The sequence below is a fragment of the Lycium ferocissimum genome, chromosome 10 (assembly GCF_029784015.1).
Source record: "Lycium ferocissimum isolate CSIRO_LF1 chromosome 10, AGI_CSIRO_Lferr_CH_V1, whole genome shotgun sequence".
Taxonomy (NCBI): Eukaryota; Viridiplantae; Streptophyta; class Magnoliopsida; order Solanales; family Solanaceae; genus Lycium; species Lycium ferocissimum.
The window spans coordinates 24,878,171-24,905,412 of record NC_081351.1 but is presented as its reverse complement, the minus strand read 5'-3'; the positions used below and the strand labels follow the sequence as shown (position 1 = coordinate 24,905,412).

At 35.3% G+C, this 27,242-nt stretch overlaps 1 protein-coding gene and 1 pseudogene across 5 annotated transcripts; both read right to left on the bottom strand.

Annotated features, from left to right (window-relative positions):
- Window positions 1–1,350: 1,350 nt before the first annotated feature.
- LOC132032943 (phenylalanine--tRNA ligase beta subunit, cytoplasmic) lies at window positions 1,351–21,664 on the bottom strand. 5 transcript variants are annotated; one of them, XM_059422759.1, is made up of 20 exons: window positions 21,506–21,664; window positions 21,352–21,407; window positions 20,098–20,198; window positions 19,717–19,846; window positions 19,478–19,593; window positions 18,278–18,344; window positions 18,066–18,107; window positions 17,950–17,991; window positions 17,749–17,825; window positions 16,826–16,952; window positions 16,587–16,754; window positions 14,073–14,201; window positions 13,883–13,984; window positions 12,830–12,961; window positions 11,493–11,567; window positions 10,955–11,062; window positions 9,849–9,944; window positions 9,677–9,760; window positions 9,240–9,312; window positions 1,351–1,668 (listed from the first exon to the last, which is right to left on the bottom strand). In XM_059422759.1, exons 1-19 carry the CDS (start codon window positions 21,561–21,563, stop codon window positions 9,244–9,246), a joined length of 1,779 nt encoding a protein of 592 aa, XP_059278742.1. In that variant the 5' UTR covers window positions 21,564–21,664; the 3' UTR covers window positions 1,351–1,668; window positions 9,240–9,243. The 5 variants fall into 5 exon arrangements, with proteins under 5 accessions (XP_059278742.1, XP_059278743.1, XP_059278741.1 ...); XM_059422758.1 differs by lacking the exon at window positions 1,351–1,668 and adding an exon at window positions 8,831–9,160 and having other exon boundaries at window positions 9,225–9,312; XM_059422757.1 differs by lacking the exon at window positions 1,351–1,668 and adding an exon at window positions 8,831–9,160.
- Window positions 5,116–7,026, bottom strand: LOC132032944 (stemmadenine O-acetyltransferase-like; annotated as a pseudogene).
- Window positions 21,665–27,242: the final 5,578 nt, after the last annotated feature.

Here is a 27,242-nt window from a genome sequence, read left to right as displayed (position 1 = left end):
AATTTTAATGTAGTTTGGGCCCGGGCTTAGCAAGGGCCAAATGACACTAGTTACACATTATAATTCAAAAAATGAGGGTTAAATATCTGAAAAAGAACAATAAACCTTGAGAAAACATTTATTTTAAAACATACTGATAGTTATGACTGAAGAATATACTAACAATATAGTTGATCAAAGAGGGTACCTCCGGCATCATAAATTGATGTCTCTAAGATACGTGACAATAGTAGCTTTTTTATATTTTTACTTTTTACTATAGAACACATATAATTTAGAAAGATACAAGTTTGGTGATATTTTTATCACCGCACGAACCGCGATCACTTTCACTAGTTCCAGTATAAAGAGCTTCTTCAAAAATTCCACTTCTCAAAATGCCTAGAAGTATTCCTCTCATGGACCAGACTCTCCCTTATTGGCTTCTGAGTTCATACCATGCCTATCTACACTAATTAGAGTTGTTCAAAAGCGAACCGTAACCAAATCCAATCGCAAAATTGGCTTATTGGTATTAGGTTATCGGGTTAACGGTTAGTGAACGAATTGAAATTTGGATCATTTCTTGCATATTGTTCTCGGTGGCACAAAATATACGATTAAACACAGAGAGCCAATATTTATGTAATTTTTAGCTGATACACCGCCCGATAACCGTCCGATAATTGCTAACCAGATACTGAACCAAACGATATCTTATCAATTGGCTGGCGGATTAGTACATTTAAAAGCCGATAACCGATAAGCCAAATCGTTAAGAGTAATTATCCGCCTAATCCGTCCGATAAGCAGCCCTCACTAATAATTCACGAATCAATCTAAATCTTTGAGTTGTGGGGAAAAAAAAAAATTCAATCTGAGTCAACAAGGACAAGTACGGATGAAATTTGCTATGGAGTTAAAAGAAATACACAAGCTTCATGATATCAGTGATCTCTAATAATTTAACTTTTCAATTATGGAACTTACCTCAAATACTAGTTCTAGTTATAACATTATCCTCTAGTTATAACATTATCCTTAGTTTACTACATCTAAATAACCATATAAAGGTCGTGTTTACTACATCTAAATAACCATATAAAGGTCGTACTTTAGATAAATCCTTAAGAAACATCTAGAGCCCTCCTACTTGGGTAGCAAATTACTAACACCGATGAAGATGAATCAAACCACCTCTATTAATAATCTAGCTTTATTATGTTTAACCAACATTAAGTTTGGGTTTCAGGTTTAGCTTCCTAATGTACAACATTAGACAACAGCAATAGTGGTTAGGCTATTTTCATGTTAAACCAAATAAATCATTCAGATATAAGAGGGGGACAAGTGAACAGCTTCATTGAAAAAATCATCTTATGTTTGCTCAAAAAAGTGAATTAACCAGGCTAACTAATGATAATCTCAATGTTGGTGATATCAAACACATTGCCTGAGTGGGGAGGGTTTCTGTCAGACAGTAATCAAATAAATGTGCGCGGATCATCTGGCTTCTTCAATTACCAAGTATCACTGTCAAAATTTTCTCTACATTCGAACAGCTCCAGGTACCTACATCAAAAGAAGCAAAGTTTGATAAACGAATATATAAGTACTTCTTGGAACAAACGCGAATAAGCTCTCCCAGGAGGATAAGGGAATGGTAGCTGATGCTCTGGCAAACATAAACTATAGGTGCGTAATGCCAGGAGAAAAGGGAGGTGAAATCGAGAAGTGAGTGCGTAAAATTACATTGTATCATGAAACCTAACTATAGGAGACTCTCCATGTCAAGCTCCAGAAAGGAGCAGGGATCTGGAATGTCAAAATCCTTGAGGACCTGAAACCAAATAGCAAAACATAAAACTCATGTATCGGGATGATAATTCAATGCATAACCGGGAACCTATGCCTGTTAGTCTTTCCTTGAGAACAATTACTTTCAAATGTTCCAAAGACATGCTTTCAAATCAGCACCATAATTTTTATTTTTATTTTGGAGAAGGGAATCACTGACCGTGAATCCAAATGAAAATATGCAGAAACAAATTGCCTATAGCCCAATAAGAAGGGTAAAAGATTTATACAGGACTTCACCAAACTCGAGATGCTTAATATGATGATGAAAATAATTAGAATATGTGCCAAATTAGTTGACAAAGTTCTGTATGCAAAATCAATGCATAACAATTGAAATACCTTAGGATGCACAATGCCAAATGTTCCAATTCGATTTCATCTATAAATAATGCTAGCTTGTCTTCCCTGAAGAAATGCAGGCTCCTATGACACATTAAGACAGAAATAAGCACACACAGCAATACTCATAATGAAATAAAAGGAAGCAAATTGGAAAAATGCAAACAGTTACCTCTGATCTTTCTATGTAGTAGCCTGTACTGTCTACAGGTGAAATAAAATTAGTACCATTTGCTTCCATGATTTTGTCGACTAGACCATGTATTAGCTGGAAAAAAATGTCAAGAGAATCAAACATTTGAGTGCCTAGAAGCTAGTGCACAACCCACAGGACTATTACAACTATATCTATGACTGATAACAGTGAAGCAATCAAATCATTGCTTGGAAGTCTGTAGAAGTTCCACTTTAGATAATCCAACGGGGGAACTTCACCTGTAAGCAAAATAGTAAAATATATTTTATTCAAGAACCTTCCAAGTTTGGTCCTTTTTCTCCAGAGATAAAAAGTATTTGTGGATGCAGAAAGTTCAGAGTTTGCAGAAATCATCACAGCACAACTGATGTCAAAGCAGGGGAAAAAATCATTCTGCCACCTAAGCGAACGATGGACTTCTCCAGAACTCTCTCTGTGCGTACAAGACTTCTTGCAAAAGGAGAATGGTACTTGCAATGATCCACGTCTAAAGAAGATACTCCCTTCATCCCACTATAGCAATAGTCTAACTAGCACAAGACTTGAGAACAAATTGTTTGAATTGGTAAATAAGTGCTTTAACAATCATCTGTATAAGTGTAGAACTCAACTGCAAAATGTCACATCCAATTTGAAATAACATGAAGGGAGAAAAAATTTCCCTTAAAAGAGAGATCAAGCAATTTAGGGCACATCATAAAGTAGGGCAATCTCATTGCAACAGAGGGACAACAAGGAATGGGTCACTCTGAGAGGAAGACCAAAAGAGGAACTGGACGGCAGAGGTGGTTTGCTAATTAGGTCCAGCTTTCCATTATGAAATAACTTTCATGACTGAGGCAATAGAACTATTTTCATATGCCCAACAGCCTTTCCGTTTTAAACTTTCATTGGCAATCAACTCTTCCTGAAGAAAAGTAAAGACCTATAACTGAGCTTCCTTTACAAGTAAAATATCCGTCCAAATTAGAATACATATTCCAACAACTGGAGCTTGTAATGTGCAGCAGAACAACTAAACTACCACTGTACGAGCTACAAATGTGGTAAAATCTGTACCTCAAATCCTGAGGTTGCGCCACAATACAGAGCAGCAAGGTGGCGACGGTTTACTGCACCAACATCATTTGTGCCATCTAAAAGTTTGGATATTTTAACTTATACGCTTAAGTCCCTTTCACTTCTCTTAAAAACAATCTTCTTGCCTAGAACTTTGTACCGTGAAATTTTTCTCTACAAATGATATACTATTACAGAAATATTGTGGAAATTAAGATCTCATGTGATGAATGTAATTATTAGACGAGTATGAAAACTGTCATTATGTTTAACTAAATTCATATAATTTAATAGTAGATGCCAACCAACTGGTTTTGCGACATCAAGAATCACTCTTCCGTCTCAATTTATGTGGCACCGTTTGAATTTCGAGAGTCAAACAAGTTTTATTTGACTGTAGTTTTTTTCATATGCCTTACAAATATTTGTAATTATTACTTATAATACTTTTGACGTTGTTTCCAAATATATAATTAATTTTATTTCAAATATTTAAAAATTGCACGTCTTAATTTACGGTCGAAATCGAAAAATTTGACTCTCTGAAATCTGAATTGTGTCATATAAATTGAGACAGGGGAAGTAATACATACACATATTAGTTGGTTTTTCATTAATGAATTGAATTAATATGTCCAACATTTTGGATATCATATCACCCATGTCAACATACAAACATCAGATATTAGATGAGTGTGGGTGGACTTGGCAAGCTATTAAACTTTTTGGTGCTTATCTTCATTTTTTTACATCTTTCAGTAATACTGAGATAAATTAATTAGTCAAATTAGCTGAAAAATTCAACAGGGTTGATAGATATTCCATAACCCTGAAATATTTTCTCCACATTAATATCCAAATTTATTTTCAAATTTATTAGTTAATTCCTTAATTTTGTTGTTTAATATTTAATTATAATAACTACAAAACAAACTATTGAAACTTCCTTGTTTAGATAATTAGGAATTGTTTGATATAGTTAATGGTCAATTATAGAACTTCGTGGAAATGATACTTGATCTTATTATCACTTTATTACTTGTCGATCTTGTATACTTGTGTGAGTCTTTTAAGGCAAAAAATTTATGACGCCATTAAGCGTGTGGTGATGGTTAGTTGCAATACAGATTCTGTGACTGTCCTTCATGCTAGTTTAGGGGTGTGTGTGGTATGGAGGAAAACTGGAAAATGTTTTCCAATTTTTCTATGTTTGGTTGGTCAAAACGTTTTGAAATGCCCTTTGAAACTCATGGTTTCTCAACTACTTATCGTGCGTCAAGTTAAATTTCAAGAACTACAAATGGATTTTCCCGAAAAAGATCAAAAGCTGCTCAAACATGTGTGAGAATGAAATTTTTGAAGTTGGAAGAAATTGCATATAATCAGGGTCATCAAGGAAATCAACCCAAAGAATAAGAGAAATAAAGCATAGGATTACATTCTTAATACTCGTTACTTGCTTCAGTTATCATTATATGTTAATTTGATGTCACAATTCCAGAATCCTAAATTCCAAACGCATAAAGTTAATATCCTAGATCCGCCTTTGTGAAAATCCCGCAATAAATGAAAAAACTACATCCACTGATCAAGAACATGTTAAGACCATCCTTAGTCTCATTTTGCTTAGCATGTGATAACTTTTTTAGTAACTTATTACGTACACATCGTTCGGCAATCAGTTATACATCATAAAAGATGAAAATTACTATGAGCTCTAGATTGTAATGTTTTGTTAATCTAATATTCAAGGATTTAACTTATGCACACTGACAGTGCAAAATTTATTTTCTAATGCAAACACAAGATATTTGTTCCAATATAAAAGGAAATTAGCTTGATCTTTGATCCTCATATATCACCTAAGGTAAAAGTACGGGGACAGAACAAAAGCCCAAGAAATAGAAAAATATAAATAGATGAAGAACCTTAACTATATGGTATCCAGAACTCTTTACACCCAAGTCCAGATTTGCGCCGGATACGGCCATAAAGAGAGAAGCGCTCCCTACCAGAAAATTCTCCATTCCTATTGCTCGGACAGGAGACTTGTGAAAATTAACTCATAATTGCTTATTTAGTGGTCGCAAAAGCTAGCAAATCTGGGTTTTGTTCAAATTCTGACATATGTTTTACCTCTAAACTAATCCAGGCTTCTATCCCACCATCTTTGGCATCCATGAGCACAATTGAATTCTTGTGTTGAAACATAGTGCTTATCCATTTTGGCTTCCCCCATCCAAAATCTGTTTCATAAAATGGTACCCCACACCAACTAGAAATATTATACAATTCTGTGTCATTGTTTCTTGATATAAGATCTCCTAACATCTTCCAATTCTCAACTATTTGGTCCAAAGCCACATCCCAATTTAAACTAGGGAACTCTAATAAACCTTTTCTCAAGATGGTCACAAGATTTGATAAGTCATTTTTGTCTCCCTCATTACTTTTAGTAGCCACAAAAAAGGCAAGGAAGTTTCCAATGGTCCCCTTTGGGCAGTGAAGGTACAAGCCTTTTCCTGGCGTTCACCACGTGGGATAAAGTAGACGTACCAGTACTGCTTTTAGATGAGACGGTCGCACACTTCCATATCAGAGCCGACACTGCTTCAACACGTGTGGGACCCGGTACATCCTTACTTAGAGCCTTAGACTTGAGATCCGCTATGCTAGGCCCATCAAACGAGAAAATCTTCGTAATGATTTGCTTCTCTTGACCACCAACGGGATTCGCAAATGGCAATGGCGGCGGTTGTTTAGTTGGTGGGAAGACTTTGACCCCTGATGTAAAATCAGGGGTCAAAGAATTCGAATTATTAGCACCTCGAGCCGCAGCTGCCCAATTATTGATGAAAGTGCAAATAGAGGTAGCATCAGATAGCTTGTGAGAAACCAAACAACCTAGGATCATGCCTCCACACTTAAAAGACTGTGACTTGAACAATCAGCAAATGAGTTTTCAATAGTGAATCCATTGGTGGGACAAATTGTCCTAAGGTGTTTGTTTTGCTCCCTGAAAGAAGAATTTCATGGAGGTTGTAGTTATGTGCAAAAGCTTCAATAAACAACACTCCAAATCCATCATCTTTAGAATTATTGCAACTGATTGAAGTGTTGTTATTGATTAATCTTCCAGCAAAGGGATAAAAATCAGCAAGAATTTTGGACAAGGAACTTTTTAGTTGTAGGGATCTAGTTGATAAATTGGTTGATTCTTGATCATTTGGATAGTATAGAAAAATTGGATAGTAAGTAGGAGGGGCTAGTTGATCTAGAGCAGACATATTGAAGGATTCAACATGACAAACAGATGGCTTAATCAACTGTTTTGATATTATCTCCACCTTTTTCTCCATGGTTTTTTTGCAGGCTACAGATCTATTTGTCTGAAAAGTTGGCAATGGTAACAGAACAGAGAATGATTGAATGTAATTTGAATTCGAAAAATTTGTACAATTTTAAAGTCCTGTTTATCATCAAAATGTCCAAAAAATACATCAATTGACGCTGGAAAGTCTAAATAGACATGTCAAATCAGTAAAAATGTCTACTTATTCTTCTTTTGTTGTTTTATTTTATCTATGAAGGACAATCTTATATTCAATGGTCTGTCCCTTTCTCTTTCAATTATTGGAGGTTCAAATATCCTCTTCAAATTATACAGAGTTTTCAAACTAATAAAATATATCAACTAGAAGTACAAGTCTTAGAACTTAGTGGTTCCAATTCTAAGGTGCCGTTTGGCCATAAATACCAAAAACAAATTCACTTTTTTTGGAATTTTTGAAGTTGGAGTTGTGTTTAGCCATAATTTTTGAAATTGTAGTTTTTGGTGAAATGTAGTTGTAAAAAAGTGAAAAAAGTGAAATTTTCTTAAAAAATAAGTTTTTTGAGTTTTTGGTATTCTAGAATACAACTTCAAGTTGTATTCGGAATATTTATGGCCAAACGTCCAAAAGTGAAAAAAGTGAAAAAAAAATCGAAAAAAAATGAAGGAATTTTGAAAGGCGACTAGGTTTGAATTCGTAAAGCAGAATTTTACTTGAAGGTAAATTTTGCCTTAAGGCAGAGTTTGCCCAAAACTCTACCTTAAAGTAGAGTTTGAAATTCTACCTGAAGCATGCAAAACTCTGCCTTGCGAATTTTATTTTTATTTTTTAAATTTTTTTACTCAGCGGGGGGTTCAAACCCGAAACTAAGAAATTTTTAGCGAAAAGCAAAAATTAAAGACCACAAATTTGAGGGGCAATTAAAGACCACCCCAGCGAAGGCCAATCCTGCAAATTGCCCCTAATACTTTATTAAACTAATGGAATGTAGTAGTCCAGTATGTGATGGCTATATATAAAATTAAATAACTAGCCAGATCTGCAATCCCCATATAAGAAGACTCCTCCTTCCTTTCTTTTTTAGAATCTCCTATATCGAAAATAAAATGAACCAAAACTTTTTAGCATTCGAAATGCTCTTATGAGTAGGATTCAGTTCCAGTATAAAGAGCTGCTTCAAAAATTCCAATTTCCGTAATGCCTAGAAGCACTCTTCCTTTCGTGGACCAGACTCTCCGTTATCGGGCTTCTGAGTTCATACCATGCCTATAATTAGGGTTGTTCAAAAGCGAATCGTAACAAATAATCTAACCGCAAAATTGGCTTATTGATATTGAGTTATCGGGTTAACAGTTAGTGAACGGATTGACATTTGGATCATTTCTAGCTTATTGTTCTCGGTGGCATAAAATATACGATTAAACACAGAGAGCCAATATTTATGTGTTTTTTGGCTGATACACCGATAACCGTTAGATAATTGCTAACTAAATACCGAACCAAATGATATCTTCTCGATTGGCTAGTGGATTAGTACATTTAATAGCCAATAACCGATAAGCCGAACCACTAAGAATAATTATCTGCCCAATCCGTCTGATAAGCAGCCCTAACACTAATAATTCATGAATCAATCTCAATCTTTGAGTAGTGGGGAAAAATATCTCAATCTTTGAGTCAACAAGGACAAGTACGGATGAATTTTGCTACGGAGTTAAAAGACAGACACGAGCTTCATGATATCAGTGTCTCTAGTGGCATAACTTTTCAACTATGGAACTTAGCTCAATACTAGTTATAGTTATAACATTATCCTTAGTTTACTACATCTAATAACCATATAAAGGTCGTACTTTAGATAAATCCTTAAGAAACACCTAGAAACTTGGGTAGCAAATTACTAACACCGATGCTGATGAATCAAACCAACTCTATTAATTAGCTAGCTTTATTATGTTTAACCAACATAAAGTTTGGGTTTCGGGTTTAGCTTAATGTACAACATTGGACAACACCAATAGTGGCTAGGCTATTTTCATGTTAAACCAAATAAATCATTCAGATATAAGAGGGGCACAAGTGAACAGCTTCATTGAAAAAATCATCTTATGTTTGCTCAAAAGAGTGAATTAACCAGGCTAACAACTAATGATAATCTCAATGTTGATGATGTCAAACACATTGCCTGAGGGGAGGGTTTCTGTCAGACAGTAATCAAATAAATGTACGCGGATCATCTGTCTTCTTCAATTACCAAGTATCACTGTCAGAATTTTCTCCACATTCGAACAGCTCCAGGTGCTGACATCAAAAGCAGCGTACTTCATGGAACAAACGCGAATAAGCTCTCCCAGGAGGATAAGGGCATGGTAGTTGATGCTCCGGCAAACATCAACTATAGGTGCGTTAATTCCAGGAGAAAAGGGAGGTGAAATCGAGAAATGAGTGCGTAAAAGTACATTGTATCATGAAACCTGACTATAGGAGAGACTCCATGTCAAGCTCCAGAAAGGAGCAGGGATCTGGAATGTCAAACTCCTTGAGGACCTGAAACCAAATAGCAAAACATAAAACTTATGTATCGGGATGATAATTCAATGCATGACCGGGAACCTATGCCTGTTAGTCTTTGCTTGAGAACAATTACTTTCAAATGTTCCAAAGACATGCTTTCAAATCAGCACCATAATTTTTATTTTTATTTTTATTTTGGAGAAGGGAATCACTGACCATGAATCCAAATGAAAATATGCAGAAACAAATTGACTATAGCCCAAGAAGAAGGGTAAAAGATTTATATAGGACTTCACCAAACTCGAGATGCTTAATATGATGATGAAAATAATTAGAATACGTGCCAAATTAGTTGACAAGTTCTGTATGCAAAATCAATGCCTAACAATTGAAATACCTTAGGGTGCACAATGCCAAATGTTCCAATTCGATTTCCTCTGTAAATAATGCTAGCTTGTCTTCCCTGAAGAAATGCAGGCTCCTACGACACATTAAGACAGAAATAAGCACACAGAGCAATACTCATAATGAGATAACAGGAAGCAAATTGGAAAAATGCAAACAGTTACCTCTGATCTTTCTATGTAGTAGCCTGCACTGTCTCCAGGTGATACAAAATTAGTACCATTTGCTTCCATGATTTTGTCGACTAGACCATGAATTAGCTGGAAAAAATTATCAAGAGAGTCAAAACATTTGAGTGCCTAGAAGCTAGTGCGCAACCTACAGGACTATTACAATTATATATATGACTCTGATAACAGTGGAGCAATCAAATCATTGCTTGGAAGTCTGTAGAAGTTCGACTTTAGATAATCCTATGGGGGAACTTCACCTATAAGCAAAATAGCAAAATATATTTTATTCAAGAACCTTCCAAGTTTGGTCCTTTTTCTCCAGAGATAAAAAGTATTTGTGGAAGCAGAAAGTTCAGAGTTTGCAGAAATCATCACAGCACAACTGATGTCAAAGCAGGGGAAAAAATCATTCTGCCACCTAAGCGAACGATGGACTTCTCCAGAACTCTCTCTGTGCATACAAGACTTCTTGCAAAAGGAGAACGGTACTTGCAATGATCCATGTCTAGAGAAGATACTCCCTTCATCCCAATATAGGAATAGTCTAACTAGCACAAGACTTGAGATCAAATTGTTTGAATTGATTATTATATTGAATTGGTAAATAAGTGCTTTAACAATCATCTGTATAAGTGGAGAACTCAACTGAAAAATGTCACATCCAATTTGAAGTAATATGGAGGGAGAAAAAAATTTCCCTTTAAAGAGAGGTCAAGCTATTTAGGGCACATCATAAAGTAGGGCAATCTCATTGCAACAGAGGGACAACAAGGAATGGGTCACTCTGAGAGGAAGACCAAAAGAGGATCTGCAGGGACTCGACGGCAGAGGTGGTTTGCTAATAAGGTCCAGATTATGAAATAACTTTCATGACTGAGGCAATAGAACTATTTTCATATACCCAACAACCTTCCCGTTTTAAACGTTCATTGGCAATCAACTCTTCCTGAAGAAAAGTAAAGACCTATAACTGAGCTTCCTTTACAAGTAAAATATCCGTCCAAATTAGAATACATATTCCAACAACTGGAGCTTGTAATGTGCAGCAGAACTACTAAACTACCACTGTATGAGCTACAAATGTGGTAAATCTGTACCTCAAATCCTGAGGTTGCGCCACAATACAGAGCAGCAAGGTGGCGACGGTTTACTGCACCAACATCATTTGTGCCATCTAATAGGACTATATCACCAACTTCAAAAATCTGAAACAAAAAATGAAATAAAGACATTAAACTTAACATGCAGAAGTCAGTCACAAAAGGATTGGCAAAGGAGAAAATTCAAGGCAGTAACTACACCTAAACAATAGCAATGACAGATCACATAACTTAATACTTGGAGATAGCAAAGTAGTACTAACTAACAAGTTTCACTTAAAACTTAGCAGAAAATCCCTTCACTGGTTGTCAACAAACATCCCCCACATAATTAAGCTTTTATAGCATATTTCCTTCTGAAAAGATTTAAATAGCTCACAAGGTAATACAATCTATTCGACGACTTGGTGAGAAATGCTATTTACTTAAAACTGTCACTAATTGCAAATGAGCTTACTTCACGCGTTGAAAAGTAAGCTCAGTGGCAGAGTAAATGGCAGGTGAAACCATGCAGAAGTTAGTTATCTTCATTTACCTTTATAGGCTTTGGATGGTCCTTATTATGCCCCACAGTTCTCAATAGTCCAGGCATGAGACTAGGCCGAACAACCTACAAAGAGCGAGCTGTTTTAATTACCAGCATTTGGTACATAATAACTATGAACAAAAATATGCAAATAGAAGAAACCTGGAACATTATACAAATTAAAAAGGCTTGCAGTTTGCATTTGATTAAATCTAAATCACGGACAACAGAATAATTACACAAAGCAGCATCTCTTTTAAGTAAGTAATCAAAAAAATTAATAGACTGGACCAAGGGAATACAACAAAAAGGACTTTTAATCATCTACCTTAACTACCTCAGCGAGTACTTTCTCCCTTTACAGTCTCAAAAAAAAAAAAAAAAGAGTACTTTCTCCCTTTACTAGGGAAGAGACATGTTTAAATCTGAATCGATATCTAATTTTGACGAACAACAATTTTCCTATAAGATGCAAAGAGCACAGATGAGAGGTTCAAATACTCACTTCTTATTTTGCGTTTCAATCTCCAGATGAAAACCATATCACAATTCTTACTTCTACATGCCACTTAGAAACATGATTGCACATATATGCATGTGTCGTGCTCCATTGCTGATGAAAAGGTCCCACCTGGGCCTAAAGCCATTTGAGTGGGGCTACATTCTGTGGTTCAGTAGGATATCCGATAGATTGTCATTCTACTTGGTGCTCTTTGAGCTGTAATTAGAATATCTAGAGTCTGGCAAATCAGGATTAACCTAGAAAAGCTTTAAGGCTAAATTCAATACAATACGAAGAGGATGGTTGAACTGTGGGGACGCTTATCAGCTTAATTGTCAGCATATAAGATTATACATAAGCTGTATTTGGACATTGAAAGAGATCATAGGCATATTGTGTTGGAACATTCTTAATTGCATTATATTGTTAAAACCTAACAGGGTTCGGTGCCAAATACCGAATTCCTTCATAGGAGGTCCGTCCAAATCATGTCAAAACATTCCCATGGCCCAAAAGATAGTTGAGCATCCTATTTGGCTATTTGTTGCATCTTTGAGGGTGAGATGGTCATCTGGGGGGGAAGGCTATCTTAGCCCACCAAGACATTGTATAGAACAACTGATATAAACTGATGTGGTTTAATCAGCATTTTATTTATCTCGTTGCACATGCCCCAGATTTCAAATTAAATGTTGTCTTCTTAGTCAAGAACAATATTCAAAGTGGTATGCTAAATTTTCTTCTTCCAAAATAACAGGCTAAACCATGCAATAAGGGGTTTCTGGCAAGGAAGCCACAGAGTTGATTGACGACTTAATTTTTTTTCGAGACAGAGCAGACACACCTCAAATTCAGAAGTACGGGAATCAGCAATGATCACAGCAGAGTTATCCTCTTCACGGTTCAACATGGAGGAAATTTCTTTCTTGGAACACAAGATAAATGTTAACACCTCGGTATAACCAGCCATTGCAATCTAAAATGGGAAAAACATTAAGTTAGATGGGAAGCAAAGATATCAAAAATAATTTATGAATCAAGAACGTAATCAAGAACACACACAGTGGAAAACTTCATGAAGAAAGAACAAGTTAGTTCTTTTTTAAAAAACTTATGTGACGACCACCGAATACTGACGTACTAAGCTGCATTTGTTTTTTGAACTAAGCTGCATTTGAAATATATAGTTCAATAAGACAACACCTCAATACGCATTAATTGTCTATGACATCATCCTATGAAAAAAAAAAAACCTTAATAAAAGGACTTTAATATCGAAGTCCAAAATCCAAAAAGGGAAGTACGTGATCAGAAAGAAAAATGAAGTTGGGACGTATAGCTCAGAGAAGGGGTTATAATCCAACTAGATTATAAAAGACATTGGAACTAACACTGACCCCTCTTGCTGACTAGAACTGAATTGTTTGCGAACTCTAAAGGTCCCAAACTATATTTTTCCATTTCCGAGTATTGAGGGCAACAACAACAACATACCCAGTGAAATCCCACAATGTGGGGTCCGGGGAGGGTAACATGTACGCAGACCTTACCCCTACTAGATAGGGAGGCTGTTTCGGAAAGGCCCTCGGCTCGAGAAAACATGATGAGAAAAGGCCAGATAAGCACAAATAGCTCAAAGCAATATGAAAATGCAACTAACAAAAGCGGGAAAAAAAAACCTGATAAAGCAGTCTGAGAAAAAAGTATTGAGGGCTTAGACAAGAATTTTTTTTTGAGAATGAAGAGAAGAAATAATTTTCTTAAAGATTACATGTCACAGAGACTACACAGAACACAATAGAAAATGATGCTGCCTTCTGCAAAGACATAAATGGCCATGACAGCCCCAAGCCGGTGTTAGCAATATGAACAACAAAGAAGTTTATAAGCACATTACCTCCGTACGCAGTAGATCACTGAATTGACTGAGAGGTAAAGGCTTCAAAGATGCAGGTTTTCTCTTTGGGATCTCATTGTAGCCATAAGCAATAGCAACATCCTTCAGAAAAGATGTTGGGATAGTAACTATAAGCAGAAAAGCTATGGTGGGATAGTAACTATAAGCAGTAATGCATCTAAGCAAATACCTCCGCTACATCACATGGATGAAGAACGTCACTTCTTGTGGGAGGAACAGATACAACAAACTTGACTTCTTTATCTTCTGATACAGATTTCTCTGCACGCAATTGCATTTTTTGCAACAAACTAGCCACCTGAAATGTTGTTTAGCTGTTTAGAGTCTAGATAAAAATTCCATCTTCTTTTCTACTCACAGGACAATACAGCAGTAAAAGCAACAAATGTCTTTCACATAAAAGCAAAAAGGGGCAAGCAACTACTGCAAGTCTGCAAGAAATTACTGAGAAGCATTTAAACAATGAACTGAAAATTCTGAAATGGCCTTCTCATCCAAAATATAGCAGCGGAACCAGAAAGGACATGTTACTAAAGTCAATAAAAGTACCATGAGCGTATGAGATGTCTAAACTCTAAGCCAGTGGATCAAATCACACCGCAGACTTATGTTTGATGCTACTGTTTGAAGCACACTTAAGCCATGGAAAGCAATTCAAAGCAACATAAAAAGCTTTCTTGATTAGGATTAGCAACTCGGGTACTCAAATTTGTTTTTCACTTCTTTTGTTGAACTTAAATGCTATTTCTTCCAAAAACAGTGAAGTTTTTGTAGGTATTACTTATTAGTAAGAATTCAAGATTAAATCGGCAAAAAGACAGTTTCCAAGTCGGTTTTGTCATCCTCTTCAGATATCATAAGGCTTTGGAACCCAAATAAACTTTTGGAGCGTTCCCCCTTGGTGCCATCATTCATTAATCCAATATGCCAAACATGGATCCAATCATTATTCTCCACCTAATCCCCCTTTAAACTAAACAACTATCAAAGTATTTCAGACAGCATTTGGATCTATTAACTTCATGTTGGGGAGGATACAACAACAACAACACCACACCCAGTGAAATCCCACAATGTAGGGTCTGGGGAGGGTAAAGTGTACACGGACCTTACCCCTACCTTGGAAGGTAGGGATGTTGGGGAGGATAAGATCATAAATTGATGATTCCATTATTCATAAGTACATTGCCTATTAAGAAAAAATAGAAAATTAACTCCATCTGTTCTAGTTATATGACTCAATTTTTAAAGGACACTAAAATTGTGGAAATCACAAATCCATTGAAAGCATATTAGAGCGACCAAGAATATGCTTAAATGTCAGCAACAAGAGCTGCAACGTTTGTCAACCAAAAACTAGTTGGTTAGATATATGAATCTCCTATATCCATTGATTCCATTTGGACCTATTCCACCCCAACACTAAACAATTTGACAGTTAAAGCAAATTATTGGTTCTCCAAAACTATACATCTCTAAATCTCACACTTATTCCAAGCAAAGTTTGTGTGTGAATGAACAAATTTCAAAGCAGCTTCATCCAAATGGACATATAGTAATTCAATTCTCCTTCCAAATAAGCCAGGCTACAGAGAATTTCCGAAAAATACCATCTAGTGGCAGCTAATAGAGAGATGTTCTAGTACGGCGAGTGGTATCTTTGCTTCCACCAATCTGATGGAAGGGAATTTGTACTCGGTGCTTCAAAACAAGCATGGAAGTAATCAAAAAATCAATTATCATTGTTTTCTGGTAAAGGAAAAAAAGCAACAAGAAGAGATGTATCCAACTATGTGACTGAAAATCAATTATGAGTGTATGTGATGCATTTCTTGGATATCCTACTTTGGCTATAAGGATGAGTTATATTACAGATCAAGAAAAATCCCCAGATACCGTTTGAAGCATAATGACATCTACTACCACACACTAGTATAGTTTATGCAACCATGTGGACTTGGTATAGTTGCCGTAGGCACCGGTTTCGGTCAACTAAATGCTGGAGTCCTAAATATTGGAAGTTACAGAACATTTGTGACCAATATCATAATTGTCATGAAGATACAATGATAAAATGACATTAACTGGAGGAAAAGCTTTCTATACCCCATTAATGATTTTACAAATATGGAATATGGATCTGTTGGCAACTCCGAGGGTCTTTCGGAGACAGCCTCTCTACCTCCCAAGATAGGGGTAAGGTCTGCGTACACTCAAAGGCATCTCTTGGACCATGCCTGGAAAGGCCATAGATGCTATCAAAAGTTGGGAGGAAACAGGCTTACAGGCAAAGGACAGGAGTAGATGGAGAACTGTCCCTGCCTACATCTGGTGGACAATTTGGAAGGAAAAATTCCAGATGTTTTGAGAATGTGGAGAGTGGGTTGCAGAAGATTAAGCTAAACTCTTATCTTGCTTCTGTGTTTTTGGCGCAATCAGATCTACTCAAATGATACTGTCTCTATTATTGATGTTTTAAATTCAATCTAGAAAGAGGACAGTAAGATTTAGAGTTTGTTGTAAATATGGTTTCAGTACTACCTAAGTACTGTTTTGCTACATTTGCCATATAAAAGATATAGTTACCAGTTCTTTAAAAAAAAAATGATGATAAAATGACAGAAACTTCTGTTTACATGACGAAGAGAGAAGAAGAGAGGATGAACAGCAAACTCTATAATACCTTATCCTCTGGCAATTGAACTCCAATGATACCAGTAATGTAGGACAAAGGCACATTCATGTCGTAGATTGAGAGATCGGGATAAACAAACGATTTTCCATCAGGATATGTTACTTTAACCGGTTCGACTTCAAACTTCCGCTCACAGTACACTGAAAACATGGTTACCTACATGTAATATTTAATTAGTCAGAGTCACAGCAAACTAGAGGAAAGGAAAAAGAGCTTCTAGCTCCTACCATTGTGTTCAGAACAATGTTGGCCTTCGTCAAATCTGTGGCTGTACATTCTATAAACACATTCTTTGTTTTCAGTGAAATGGCTGAATGTGCACCATTAATAATGGGGGGTAAAGATACAACAGTCCTGCAGAACAGAGAGTGACTAATGAGTTGTAGAAAGATAGTGGCCAAAATTCATCTAGAATCTGTCTATCCTCAACAAAAGCATTTTGGGAAGTAGACATAGTCTCGTCCAAGACCTTTAGTCTAGGGAAAGCACCTTAGAGATTTATCTTATAGATGTTTACCACTAGACTAATAAGTCTATAATTCTTGATGCTCGTTGTTCCTTCCCTATTAGGATTGATGATAATAAAGATGCATTTATACTTGTTTTAAACTCCACTGAAACTCCCTAATAGTCTCCATCGCCTCACCTTTAAATGTATCCGAACACTGCTGGAAGAGTGCCAACGTGAACCCATTTGGCCCGAAGCTTTATCCCCCACACAATAAACCAACGCTCCTCACCTCCTCTTTGCCAATCTCCCTCTCCAACCACCCCCTCTTTTCCTCTCTTACCTGATTAAAAACCAACACCGCCAATTTTGGTCTCCACCACAATTCCTCTTCAAATAAACGATCACAGGAACCAATAGCCGCCTCTTCTATCCCCTCCACCCCCTTGTGCACTTCCATTACCCTATTCAAATCTGTCTTTCTGTTTGCAACTGCTAATCTACAAAAGAATTGTGTTCGAATCCCCTTCTTCTAACCACAACAGCCTCGACTTTTATCTCCAACAAGTCTTTTGTTTCCAAATTATATCAATAAAGCTATTACTCTATCTAAAAAAACATATAGGTCATTGGACAGGCAACGAAGTAAATAAATGCAGTAAGATAGCTCCAGACGGGTAGGCTCATTTGTGAGCTGGATACCTTTTGCAATCATATATAACAGGGTACACTGGTGAATTCTCGATTATGTGCAGAAACTTCTTCAGCTTCAAATCCGACTGCAAATCAGTGCAGTGATGTGTTAGATATGTCTTTAAAGTACAAAATTAACCTAAGTGAATCTTCAAGATATAACAAGAACAATAATAGAGACAAAGAAGAAAAGGATAAGCTGCAACTCACTTTGTAAAATTCCATCAGCTCATCAGCTTTGAACTTTTTGGTCTGAAAAAACAACCACAAAATATCAGCTTTAACACCATCATAACCTAGGCCAACTGCTAAAATAAACCAATTACCTGCTTTAATGGCACAAAATTTATTTCTGCAGGAGGCAAAGCCTGAAATTAGAGGGAAAAATTTTAAGCATCCCCCATCAAAAACTACTTAGGGAAAAGAATACAGTACACAAGAATCAGATTTACAAGGAAAAATCAGGCTGTCACTCTTATTTAGAGCTAGTAATACAAGAAAAACTTTGAATCAAGCTAGGTATACAATTCGCATATACCTCATATGTGAAAGGTCCTTCAATTGTATCTAGGTCATGGGTACCAATTGCAACCAAGGTTCTTCGCCTAGAAAAAGCAAAAAGGAGAACAAACAATGAGTACCTAAGTGGAAGCAAGAGAAAACACTTGAGGACTCTTTTAGATAATAAAGCTGTTAGTACAAGATATGAAACATGCTTTATGCCTATCCCAAAATGATGAATCATGCTCTCATTTAGGTGAAATAAATTGCATTTCTTATCCCCCATAAGCTCTAAAAAATTTTGAAAAGAAAATTCCTTTTTTTGGCGACAATAAGTTAACTCGCATGATTAAAGTAATCCTTTCACCTAGTCTCATTTACTGAACAAGCTAAGGTTTCTATATAATTTCTTTACAAGTCAAATTCCCTTTAAAAGAATAACTGAAGGGTATCCAACCATGTACAGAAGCTTCATAAGTTCAGGAAAACCAGTAAAAGCTATCTACTCACTGATTCCTCAGGAAAGCTGAAAATAGACTGCACAAGTACAAAGTTTTACAGTATCTTTACAGCCGAGAAACAAAACGATAATAGGAAAATATAAGAATTAATTCCACCCAAGTAGTGATCCGCCATGCTTCAAGATGTCATTAAACAAAATTTAACATCAAGTAGGGCTAACAGAAACTAAAAGAGTTAAATAGGTGTTGAAGTGTGCAACCTTCCCATCTAAGCTTAAGTTGTTAAAGAGAACACATTTTTAATCACTTAGTTATATTATGTCTCAACAGGCCCCGTCATGTGTGGCCTGATTCTTATTCATGGGCCAAACAATGGAGATCTATTTTTATTATGGTGAGGTTTGAACCCAACATTTATGTCAGCTCTAATATCATGTTGAAGTGTGTGACCATCACATTATATTAGAAAAAGCACACTTTCAGTTACCTAATTTTTCTTTTATAATCGAGAAATCTTAAGGGCCAATGGCGCATCCGGAACTCGGAATAATAAGCCCGTCCCTCTAACTTTCCCCACTTAAATACCATGCTTCTGTCTGTAGCATGGTCCCAGCCAGTAACGTGCACCTAACCCACACTCAGAAGTTGCGCTCTAACCATTACATCGAAAGCTTGGGGCGATTATTTAATTATATTACGTCTCAACAATAGAAATTTCAGTTGAAAAAGAAAAGATAAACAGGAATCTCAAACTGCGCTTTATAGTCCAGTAATACCTGCAAATGTTTTGATGCAGCCTGTCTTGTAGATCAATGAAGCTATTGTATTTAGCCTCATCAAATGTTACACCTCTTAAGACAGCACATACAACATATGGGCGAATCTTGGATGTCTAAACAGGGAAAGACAATAGTTAATGCAATAAGAAATTTCTTTATAACTAATTAGTTTCTTCACCACATCTTTTTTTTTTTTTTGTGGGGATCAAGTAATAAAATGTATTAGAAATTAGTACCTCTGTTTTGACATACACTTCAAGCATAGAATCTTTACCAATATCCGCCACCTTATACGTTGGGATTGGGTCAATCCCGCTAAATATTCGGAGAGCTTGCGCTAGTCCTTCAAGACAAAGCAAATCATATCTGCAATACCAGTTTCAATGAAGACATGTTACACTACCAGTGCCAAAATTAAAACCAACGTTGTTATCCTCCAAATAAAAAACAATTTAACATCACTCCACTAAACTAAGTGCAAAATGCTAGTAGCCCACCAAAGAAAATCAGTTATACTTGATTCCAAATATTCAAAGCAAAATCAAAATCTCCAAAAGTTTCTACAAATTCAGGAAAATTGATTTTGCAATGTGATTATGAAAAGCAGACAAGACCACCTATTTGCCGGCACTTCAATTTTGTATATGGTCTCTCCATCGTCGTCCGTTCCCTCTTCCTCCAAATGCTTTTCTTTTCTCTGAATTGCTTTTTCTGTTGTCTACATTTTTTCAAACAAGCATAGACTCAATAGGAGACCAACAACTCAATGCTTGGATCAAATAAACTTGCTGAAGAGAGAAAAACACATATGACTATACAAATTACTTCTTACATCCCCAGAATGTTACTGATCCAAAGTATAACAGCAGCATCAAATTTGCTCAATTCACAAGTTTTTGGATATAAAATTTACATATTTGGAAACTACAAACAGTTTTACTAAATAACATAAGAAGCAGCCCAATGCACAAAGCATCCCAAGTTAGCAGGGCCCAGGGAAGGGTCAATTCATTTAAAAGAAAAAAAAATTGTGGAGGTCCTGAAATTTGATACTACCATGAACAAACAAATCATGTACAACATTTTTGGGATGATTTGTGATCGAGAACACGATTTAGTTCTATGTTGATTATAAATTAAGCATATCTAGCATTTATTGCGAGATTAAAGTTTGGTCTGGCAATCCAAAACTTAGGACTCCTAATTTAAATTGTCTGAAATTTGGCTTTGACAAGCTTAACTTTAGACTTGTATATATGAAATTTGTAATTTCAGACTTGAATTTTTTGACTTTAATCTGTACGTCTGAAGTTGATTTTGAAGTCATTAAACCTTTTTTATATACAAATATGTTACTCTCTCCGGTTCAAAAAGAGTGTCCACTTAGCTATTTGCATGCGCCTTAAGAAAATACTAACTCCTAGGCAAAAATGAGTAATTTGACTAAATTACCCCTAATTAAATAGGTATTGGTATTTGGTCACTTAACACTTAATAAGGAAAAATCTGGAAAAACGTTCTTGATTTGGTAAGATGACATTCTTTTCTAACCAAAAAATAAAGGGAAAATACTATGTCTATTTGGAGAAAATATTTACCCGAAATAGCCCATATTTCTAATATTACCCAAAATAGCCCTTTTATACATCATGATACATTTTTATATAGGTTTATACATTGTCTACACTATGTGTATAACATTATATATAGTTTGTATAAACCCTGCTGCAAAAAAGAAAAGTTGGCTATGCAGATGTAAATAAGAAAATATGGCTACGTGGATGTAATATTTTATGCTGGATTGTATATTATTGAAATTATCCCAAAAACAAAGAGAATAACATCTAAATACGGAATTGAGTAGTGCTTACTATATCATCAAGCTCAATACCAAACTTAAAGCACAATTCATCAAATTCATCATCAGCTGCAAATTCATATCACAAAAAAAAAAAGTTATCAATCTAACGGTAAAAAAGTAATTAAAATGCGGTAATTTTGATAGTGAAAGAGAATTAAACTTACTGTAAGTAGAACCTAGGGCTTCAAATAAACGGTCTTTTCCAACACTAACAGTTGGCATTGTTGCACCTCAATTTTGAGAAAAATGGGGAAAGAGGTCGTGTTTGGTTTGGGGTTTAGTTCGATTATGAAATGTTTTGGGGATTTTAGTTTGAGGGTTTTGGACGTAGGGAGTCGTTTTGCAGTGTTATTGGGCTTCTGTTGGGGGGGGTTGGGGGGGGGGGGTCTGAGTTGGTATTTTAAAATAGGGAAAAAAAAAATATATATACCGTCCAGGATAAAATATTACATCATATATGCAACATTATATATTTACTATAGACAATATATAAATCTTGTATAAAAGTATATAATAATGTATAAAAGGGTCATTTCAGTAATATTAGAAATATGGGCCATTTCGGGTAAATATTTTCTTCGAGTAGAGGTAGAATGTATTTTTCCTAAACCGAATCTTTATAGAATTATTTGTAATAAATCATTTTAATTAATTTAAAAGTGTTTTTTGTCCTAATTGATTTCCAATATATATATATATATATATATATATATATATATATATTTTTTTTATTCGATATCTATATATATATATATATAAAAAATTGTAGGACGGAGTTATTCGATATCTGCACTAGTTGAAGTTAGTGGGTGCTTATGAATTAATTAAGTTGCATAGAGCGGCTATCAGAGTTATGAATTATATCATGTATTGAATATCTTATGTGAATATATGAATTAATGTGGTTGTCACTTCAACATTTTTCAATTATGCTAGTCAAAAATCAACCTAACAAGTTTTACACCATGAGATGATTTCAAATGTAACCATCTTAAGCTTGTACATGAGCCATGAGAGTTATTCACTTTTTTACGATTTATTTTTAACTTCATATTAAAAAACATTGTTTGGCCGTGAAAATTCCAAATACAATCATAAAACGCCTCAAAGCCTGTTCTCACTTTTTAAATTTTCTTTTTTCAAATTTTTCCCTACATTTTTTCCTTTTATAAAAACTACTTTGTTTCAATTTGATCAAGTGTGCCGACGTTTTGGTTTTTGGGTTGAATTTTTTCAGTTGAGTTTTATTTGTTAGATAGGTTAAAAGAGAGTAAAAAATATACTATTAATTATGATATTTGAATTAGTGAAGCAATTTCTTCGTACTTAAACAAAAATATGGGATCCAATTAATCAAGCTGGGTGGTGTTTTCTAGTTTTTAGAAATTGTGGGGGAGGGGGGATGGTATACATCATATTTCACTTTTTTTAATTGAAAAAAATACATTCAAACAATCAAACATTCATTTCAAAAAGTATAAACAAACACAACTCCATATTCAATTCCAAAATTAGAAATTCCAAATAAAGTGAAAATAATATTTGGTTTCTATTGCCAAACACCTACTAAGTAACACTACTATTAGCTTGTTCTTAATATGATTATAATTTAAGATAAAAAATTGTTAAAAGAAAGTTCAATATGTCATCATGTGTGATTTTAGTTTCGTTATGCTTAAACGGTGTATACTCTGTCAAGTTATTGTCAAGATTTGTGCAACAATTTTTTACTTTTTTTTCTTATTTATAAATATTCAATTGTCTACTAAATACGATAATTAAAACGATATGCAAAATTTAGACTCGTAAAGGAAAAGGGTCGATGCGACCGATTCTTTCACTTGCATCAATTCGGCATGTATACGAGCATCCTGCATTGTGCAACATATAAGTTGCTCAAAGGTGCGTGTGTGCGCAATATAGCACAACATTTAATTGGTACATTTCATTATGTGGAGCAATAGTTGGTGGCAAATTGCAGAAGTAATAACATGCTAAAATTAGACTGAGAATGGTCCTGACATGTTCGTGATCAGTGGATGTAATTTTTCCATTCATTGTTTGGACCGTACTTAGCATATCAAAGTACTGGGGTTTCTCCATTAAAAAGAAAAGCACTCCGTATTAGGAGTTTCTCCATTTTCAAGGCTTGAACCAAGAAGACTGTTTAAACAACTATGCAAGAAACTTTCATAATTGTTCTCCCAAGAAAAAGTGAGTTATATTTCTTTGTAGCAAATGATATTTATTCATTTATTGAACCTTAATCAAAGTTGATACAAATCGGGTGACATTAATCTAAATGCCTTCAAATATAAATCACACTCTGCAAGAATCTAAGACATATTCGAACATGGTCAGCGAGGATTCATATATCCTATTCTAAACTTTTCGAGACTGAACCACATTTGTTCTTGTTATATTTTATGGAGAAGTCGATGACAAGATTTTAAGACCTATATCCAAACATGATCAACGAGAATTCATATAGCTGACATAAATTTTTGTAGGACTGAGACGCAGCAGTAGTAGTGGTAGCAGTTGTTATTTTTATTTGACGGAAAAATCACACTGCAATAATTTATTTAAACCTATATCTGAACATAGTCAGCGAGAATTCATATAGTTGACCTCAACTTTTTCGGGACTAAAAGGGCAGCTCTAGTTGTTGTTTTTGATTTTGGAAAATTTTAGTAAATCAGGGTCTTGTTCAAATTGTTCCATATGTTTTGATTCCAAGCAAATCTAGGCCTCAATTCACCATCTTTAGAATCCAACAATATGATGACATTCTTGTCACGCCCCGAATCATGGCCTGGGCGAAACACGACACTCGGTGCCATCTTGCGTGTGACCGAGCCGAACCACATGGCTGTCGAATCATGAGGCATACATGAGCAAATATTGAACGTGATGAGCTTTTTATAAAAACATGAGATGTCATAATACTTATTTAAATCTAATGGAATACATTTAAGATGGCTAAACACCTTGCATGTCTAACATAACTAACCGACTAGTCTATGAAACCTCTACTAAAAGCATACTTAAATGCTATGTCAATAAAGATAACCGACAAGAACTATGAAACCCTAATCGTACGTATCGAATCTGTGCCCCGGCAATAAAGGGGACGTCTCTTGGTATGTCCATGGGACATGAAATAACATGATAGCATCATATATAGATACAACATAAGTAAAACATGATAAGTAGGGAAGCATTTCATAAACCGAATTACGTGATATCACCACGTGGGTACGTGGAGTTCTGCACTGGACCGGCGGGGCTATGAGGTGGTAACCGATGGAGTCGATACGAGCAAATTAAGGTATTGTGACAAACCTTTTCTTAGTGTAATTCGTGCAACCCCAAAAACATGAACAATATAATTGGCTAAGACAAGTCTTTGTCGTTTTTGCCTTTATTTGCCTAAAGAATGATCATGTATGAAATTTTCGAGTCACGGTACGAACATATATATATAAATACAACATGTAAAACTCGTAGTATAGGATATTCATGAAATAAGCATTTTTATTTAAAAACCATGCAAGAACCCATGGAATGATTACGGACGGATTCATAATCATAAAGAAATATTAGGATCCATGATGGAATTATAACAATTCATACATAATATAGATCCTTTCATGGACATGGACCAGGTTATCATGAACATGGTATAGAAACTTCCAAAAAAATAGAGAATCATGATTTATGGATTATGAGGGCATGATTTTTGGGAAGAAACAATGATGTTCCCACGCGTAGATAGTAGATACATACCTTAGTCGCTCCAAAACTTGAAATAAAGACTTGAGCTTTCGAGACACACAAAATTTTGAATTTTGAGATGGGTTTTCGAAAACCTAGTTTAGGAATGATGATTTCTTATTTAGATCATTAGGGTATGTGTTAAATAAGAGTAGGCTTACCCCACAAGATGGGAGACGGGTTAGGAGGTGGATTACTAGTGGCTTCAAGGAATGAAAAATAATGATTAAGGTGAAAAGAATATATTTTCGGGAAAATTAGATTTTGGCCCAGTTAAATCAAGGCGTATTTTGAAAACCCTAGTTTTAGAAATACGGGCCGTCATTTTTTGACTTATGGATTCGTCTAAAAAGAAACAACATTGTTAGTACGTCCTTTTTTGCCATAATAACATTGAATTTCTAAAAGTATTTCACAACTTTCATCAAAAGTTTTCCCAATTCAAATATGTTTTTGAAATACCCATATTTTGAAATACGGATGATTTTTTATGTAAATCTTCATGTCAAATTCAATGCTCGGTAAATAATCGGGTATCAGGCTTACGTTTTTGCCTCCACTCTAAATACGGTCCGTATTTGAACAAATGTAACGTCAAAATGTAGACGAATATATATGTTCGGAAAACCTTGGTGGTTTGGATTTTGAAATACGTAAACCGAAATAGTGAATGGGCGTAATCCTCGAAAGGTAAAATTCCAATTCCCACATTCAAATTCCGATTTTTGAAAGTCTAGGATCATTTTTTAGGTCGTAAAGATACGGGGTGTTACACAAGTTTCAATGTGCTAAATTTGAGAGAATAGGCTTTGAAAATAGTTAAAATGTAACGCAAAATGCGCCAATGTTACTAAAAGTATCCAAAATCTATGTCACTTTGGAAAAGGAAAAATTCCAATTCCCACATTCCATCGATTTTGTTATCGTTAAATTAAAATCTTCCATCCAAAATTGCATGATAAAATAGCATCAACTACTAAAATTATACAATTCTATGTCGCGCTTTGTTGTTATAAATCTTCAAAAATCTTCCAATTAGGATTCACAAACCTTTCTTAGTATTGCCACCAAATTTGACAAGTCTTTGTCGTTTTCGCCTTTATTTGCCTAATAGAACGTCAAGAAATTTTCCACGATTTCGTCGGTCAATGAAGCTAGAATGGACCATTTCCCCAAGTTCACCGTGTGACAAGTAGACACTACCTACGATGATCTCTGCGACAATTTCTTTCCATTGTTTTTGGAGATGCTAGATGCATTGAAGATAAAGATTTTCGTGACACACGATAATTGGGGCCGTGGCACGAAAGTACAAGTACTACTCGTGATTGTCAAAGGTGGCAACGTCAATTCGGTAGGTGAAAAGATTTTTTTTAAGCGTTATAAAATCAGGGCGGATCAAAGAGCAGGACTTATTTCCTGGAGCCAACATTGTTGCCTTTGCCCAACATTTAACAAAAGCGCTGAAGGACGCCACGTCCGCGAGCTTGTGAGAAGCAGAGCAACCAAGAATCTTGCCTCCACACTCTAAGAATGTGAGTTGAACAAGCAAAACAATAGTGGTGGAAGCTAGTGAATTATCCTCAAGCTTTGGGAGGAAGATTGTTTGAACAAAATTTGAGAGAATGTCTTTGAGATTATAGTTATGAAGGAATCTATAAAATCACTTGGAATGATTGAAGTGTTATCATTAATTAATCTTCCATCAAAGGGATAAAAATCAACAAGTCAATCTAGAGCTCGTATATTGTAGGATTCACAAGTTTGAGCAACAATTGGTTTGATCAACTCTTGAGATATTATCTCTGCTTTTCTTTCCATTGTTTTTGGAGATTACTAATTTAGATTACAAATCTATTGCTAATGTAAATTGGCATGGCCTTTTATTTATAAAATTTAAGAATCCCATGTTGCCTACATGATGTGGTGGGTATTTGCTTCCAATAGAAGTTTGAAATCAGAGATACCGGAAGATATGGAAGGAATCTATAACTTTGTTTGCTACATATTTTATCATACAATGCTTTTCATGACATTTCTATCTTTTAGTTTCAATTTCAATAATATAACAAAGTTGGCACATGAGATCTTGAATGAACATATAACAAAGTTGGTGAGATCTTG